The sequence below is a fragment of the Chiloscyllium plagiosum genome, chromosome 28, assembly GCF_004010195.1.
Source record: "Chiloscyllium plagiosum isolate BGI_BamShark_2017 chromosome 28, ASM401019v2, whole genome shotgun sequence".
Taxonomy (NCBI): domain Eukaryota; kingdom Metazoa; phylum Chordata; class Chondrichthyes; order Orectolobiformes; family Hemiscylliidae; genus Chiloscyllium; species Chiloscyllium plagiosum.
In genome coordinates this window covers 8,081,772-8,086,917 of record NC_057737.1, presented here as the reverse complement: position 1 = coordinate 8,086,917, position 5,146 = coordinate 8,081,772, and the positions used below count along the sequence as shown (strand labels likewise).

General features: G+C 45.1%; 1 protein-coding gene across 3 annotated transcripts in view; it reads right to left on the bottom strand.

Annotated features, from left to right (window-relative positions):
• The window catches only part of LOC122563929 (aldehyde dehydrogenase, dimeric NADP-preferring-like), a 31,470-nt gene that overhangs the window by 24,719 nt on the left and 1,605 nt on the right, over nt 1-5,146 (bottom strand). For all 3 annotated transcript variants that reach the window (XM_043718198.1, XM_043718197.1, XM_043718195.1), the window contains exon 3: nt 538-710. In XM_043718198.1, coding sequence (XP_043574133.1) covers nt 538-699 — 162 coding nt within the window. In that variant the 5' untranslated portion in view covers nt 700-710. The remainder of the gene's footprint in view (nt 1-537; nt 711-5,146) is intronic.

The following is a 5,146-nucleotide window of genomic DNA, read 5'->3' as shown; positions in this document are numbered from 1 at the left end:
GCCTTTATTCCTGATGAAGGGCTTTTGCCCGAAACGTCGATTTCGCTGGTCCTTGGATGCTGCCTGAACTGCTGTGCTCTTCCAGCACCACTAATCCAGAACCTGGTTTCCAGCATCTGCAGTCGTTGTTTTTACCTAGTTGATTTTAACCCTACTGCGAATCCTCTGAAAGAGGCAGAGGTCCAGTGCACAAAACAAAGGGGTTGTTAATAATGGAGAAAAGAGAAATAGATGTGAAACAAGAGAATGGGTCCTCATAAGGGCAACACAAACAAACCCAAGCAAGGCAAGGAGTTCTGAAGGGTCATTGGACTCGAAAGAGCAATTCTGTTTCTCTCCCCACAGATACTGCCAGACCTGCTAAGTTTCTCCAGTATTCCCTGTGGTTGTTGTAAACAGATATGCGTGTGTGAGCGAGAGAGCGTGAGAGCATGTATATATACTGTCCATGTGGATGTGTATGTCTCAGTCTGTGTGTGGACAGAGTGGCTGTGCAGCCTGGTTAACGGACACCGATATTATAGCTCTGTTCCAAACCTTGCGCAAATCCTTTTGCAGCACCACTAATATTTCCTCCTTTTTCTCAATGAGCATTCTCTCCAGCGCCTTCAGCTGCTGGATGCGGAACTCCAGAGGCCGGCTTTTCCCCTGATTGTAGGCAGCTCGCGCAGTGGATACGATATGCTGGATTCTTTCCATGATGGGTCAACCTGCCAAGGGACACAAAGTGTGTCAATGCTTTCGGCTGTGCTAGCACGATGGTTACCTTACGGAACTAGTGATCCAATGACCTGGACTAATTACCCAAAGATAACTGTTCAAATCCTACCATGGAAGAGGAGACATTAAAATTGAGTTAATTAAATTAATGAGGAATTAAAATTAGGAGCTGGTGTCAGTATTGGTGACCATGAAAATACTGTTACAGATTCCGAAAAAACTCATCTGATTCACCAGGATCCCTTTTCAACGTAATTCAAAGATGAATTAACTGGCAAATGCTTTAAAGTGAAATATGCTTTTCACTTATGACAAAGATATGCCTCACATTGTCAAAGCACTCACTTCACTTCACTTCACCATGCGCTATAACTCAAACCCTCCATTCCCAGCAACATCCTGGTAAATCTTTTCCGAACCCACTCCAACTTAATAATATCCTTCCAATAGTTGGGCAAACAGAACTGCACACAGTACTCCAGAAGCGGCCTCGCCAATGTCCTGCACTACCGCGACTCCTATACTCAATGGTCTCAGCAATGAAGACAAATATGCAGAATGTTTTCTTAAGTCACCCTAGTCTACCTGCAACACAAACTTCAGAATCCCCAAAGACCCTCTTCTCCCATCCCGAAGTAAATGCACACAGTCTTAAATAAAACATAGGAATTAGGAGGGGTGTAGGCAACTCAGCCCTTCCAGCCGACTCCACCACTTAACATAATCGTGGGTGATCTTATCCTGGTCTCAACTCCACTCTCCCGCCTGCTCCCCATAGCCCTTTATCCCACTTTTTTATCAGAAACCTCTCCATTTCTTTCTTGAATCTGCTGAGTGATTCTGCTTCCACTGCGCTCTGGGACAGTGAGCTCCACAGATTCACAACCCTCGGACTGAATCAGTTTCTCCTCTCGGTTTTGAACCCACCTCCTCTCACTCTATATCTGTGCCCTCTTGTTCGAGACTGTCCCACAAGGGGGAACATCTGTTCAACGTCCACCTGCTCAATCCCCTTCAGCACTTTACATTCCTCAATTAGATCCTCCGTCATTCTCTGAGCCCAATCTATTCAACCAGCCCTCATCTCTGGAGTCAATCTGGTGAACCTCTGCTGAACTGTCTCCACTACATCCTTTCTCAATAAGGAGATTAAACCTGGACACAATATTCCAGGTGTGGTCTCACTAATGCCCTATGTTTGTAACACTTCTCTATTTTTAGAAAGCAAAAGAACCACAGATGGTGGAAATCTGAAGAAAAGGCATGGATTGCAGAAGAAACTCCCGCAGGTCTGGCAGCACCTACCGAGATCGCTGCAGCACCTACCGAGATCGCTGCAGCACCTACCGAGATCGCTGCAGCACCTACCGAGATCGCTGCAGCACCTACCGGGATCGCTGCAGCACCTACCGGGATCGCTGCAGCACCTACCGAGATCGCTGCAGCACCTACCGGGATCGCTGCAGCACCTACCGGGATCGCTGCAGCACCTACCGGGATCGCTGCAGCACCTACCGAGATCGCTGCAATATCTCCAGATGCTGCCATGGTTTTCTGTTTTTGTTTCCTGTAAGTGCATACAGTCTCATGGGGCCATATCAAAGCAGAAACAGTGGCAATGGGACTCTTTTCCAATCCCTACCCTCTCCACCTTCAACTCCCTGCCCTTTTCAACAACAGACCATACACAGGAACACAGCTGCTGCCGCAGTATCACCGCCTTCTTTCTCCTTTTGACCAGAATCTGTTCCAAACTTTGTGTTCGGCAATATTTACCTTAGCTTTAGCAAACTTCCAATTTCACAGAAACCTGGATCACATGACCTTCTCACAAACCCAATAATGTCAATCTCAGTAAAACTAATTACACCCCTTCCCTAACTTCTCTCTGGATTCTAAGGAGCCTTCACAGGACAAAATACAAGTTTTTCCCCAAACCACAAACATCATTCATAAGATAAGCATCATCCCTCTACCACCAGCACTCACTAGCAGCAGTGTGTACCATCTACAAGACGCAGTGTAGAAATTCACCAAAGATCCTTAAACAGCATCTTCCAAACCCACAACCACTTCCATCTAGAAGAACAAGGGCAAGATGCAGGGGGAACACCACCCCCTTCAAGCTCCCCTCCCAGCCACTCCCCATCCTAATTTAGAACATAGAACATTACAGCGCAGTACAGGCCCTTCGGCCCTCGATGTTGTGCCGACCTACGGAACCAATCTGAAGCCCATCTAACCTATGCTATACCATTCTCATACATATGCCGATCCAATGACCATTTAAATGCCCTTAAAGTTGACAACTTGGAAATATTTTGTGATCCCTTTAGCGTCGTTGGGTCAAAATTGTGGAATGGCATTGTGGGTCTATCCTCAGCATGGGGACTGCAGCAGGTTAAAGGGGGGGGCAGTTCCCAGGGGCAATAAATGCAAACCCAACAAGTGACAATCACAGACCAGGAGCTAGCTTTGAGAAGAATAGAGTGAAGAAGCTGTTGCTGAGGCAGGTTATGAAGGCAATAAATGAGTACGAAGGGTGTGACGCGGTAATGAGTTGGGCACACTGCATTTACCCGAAGCAAAAAGATATAAACAACTATAAAATAAAAAATATATATAAACAGTCTAGAAATCTGAAGAGAAAGGAAATATCCATTGCAGGCAGAAGATGCTTGGAGCTGGGTTAAACTGGATTATGTTGAACTTGATTGGCTTAGGTTGGGATAGACCATGAGATACAAATTTAAGGAGGAGATAGTTTTTTTTAAAATTAGTATCGGGTTGAAGGGTTATGGGGAGAGAGAGCAGGATCGGTGGTTAGGCCAAAATCAGCCATGATCTAATTAAATTGTGGAGCTGAACGGCCGATACTTGCTCTTAATTCTGATGTAAGAGCAGAATTAGGCCATTCAGCCCATTAAGTCTGCTCTACCATTCAGTGAGATCATGTCTGATCTGATCATCCTCAACCCCACTTTCCTTCCTTTTCCCTAGACTCCCTTTCTGATTGAAAGTCAGTCTGTCACAACCTTGGGTTGGTTTGGATTGGATTGGGATATATTTGGTTAGATCAGGTTGGGTTAGATGGGACTGGATTGGGTTAGGTTTGGTCCGGTTCAGTTTGGATTAGGTTCCCGTTTAGATACAAGCCATGTCATCCCAACCAAACCTGACATTAACACCTACCATTACCCTCCCAAGGCAGTAGCAGTGATGAGTCATGTTAGTGTCAAAATAGTAATGATTATCAGATTAATGATAATCTCACTGAGGCCTAGAATCGTCCAGCATGGAAACAGACCCTTCAGTCCAATCAATCCCTGTTGACCATAATCCCAAGCTAAACTAGTCCCACCTGCCTGCACTTGGCCCATATCCCTCCAAATGTTGCTTATTCATGTACTTATCCAAATGTCTTTCAAATGTTGTAACTGTACCCACATCCACCACTTCCTCAGGCAAACCACCCTCCGTGTAAAAAAAGATATTCGCCTTTTTTAAAATCCCTCTCCTCTCGCTTTAAAAATGTGTCTCCTCGTCTCAAAATCCCCATCTTAAGGAAAAGACAACTACCTAAGCCCCATTATTTTGTAAAATCTATCAGGTCACCTCGCAGCCTCCTACACTCCAACAAACAAAGTCCCAGCCTTTCATTAAAACTCAAACCTTCCATACCCAGCAACAGCCTGCTAAGTCCCTTCTGAACCCATAATAATAATAATAATAATAATAATAATAATAATATCAAAGTTACACAACATCAGATTATAGTCCAACAGGTTTATTTGAAATCACAAGCTTTCATTGCGCTGCTCTTTCATCTTGACTAAGGGGCAGCGCTCTGACAGCTTGTGATTTCAAATAAACCTGTTGAACTCCACAACCACCTGATGAAGGAGTGGTGCTCCGAAAGCTAGTGCTTCCAGATAAACCTGTCGGACTATAACTTGGTGTTGTGTGATTTCTGACTTTGTCCACCCCAGCCCAACACCGGATAATAATATCAGAGAAGAGTCGATGGGCTGAATGGCCTACTACTGCTTCCACGGTTTATTAACTCTTTCTATCTCTTTATAGAGTTACCTTTCTCTAACAGCTTAGTTTGCTCTTCAGATTTAAGTTAAAAAAATCACACAACACCAGGTTATAGTCCGACAGGTTTATCTGGAAGTACCTGTACTGACTTTCAGAGCACTGCTCCTTCCTGTTACCTGATGTAGGACGATATCCTGGTGTTGTGTGTGATTTAATATTGTCCACTCCAGTCCAACGCCTGCTCCTCCACATCATTTCAGGTTTAAAGCATTGCAGTATTTTGGGAGACCATTGGCACATGACGAACATTGACAAGTCCTGAAGGAGCGACCAGACCCCACCCCATCACCACCCAGCCACCCCCGACCCCATCATCACCCAGCCA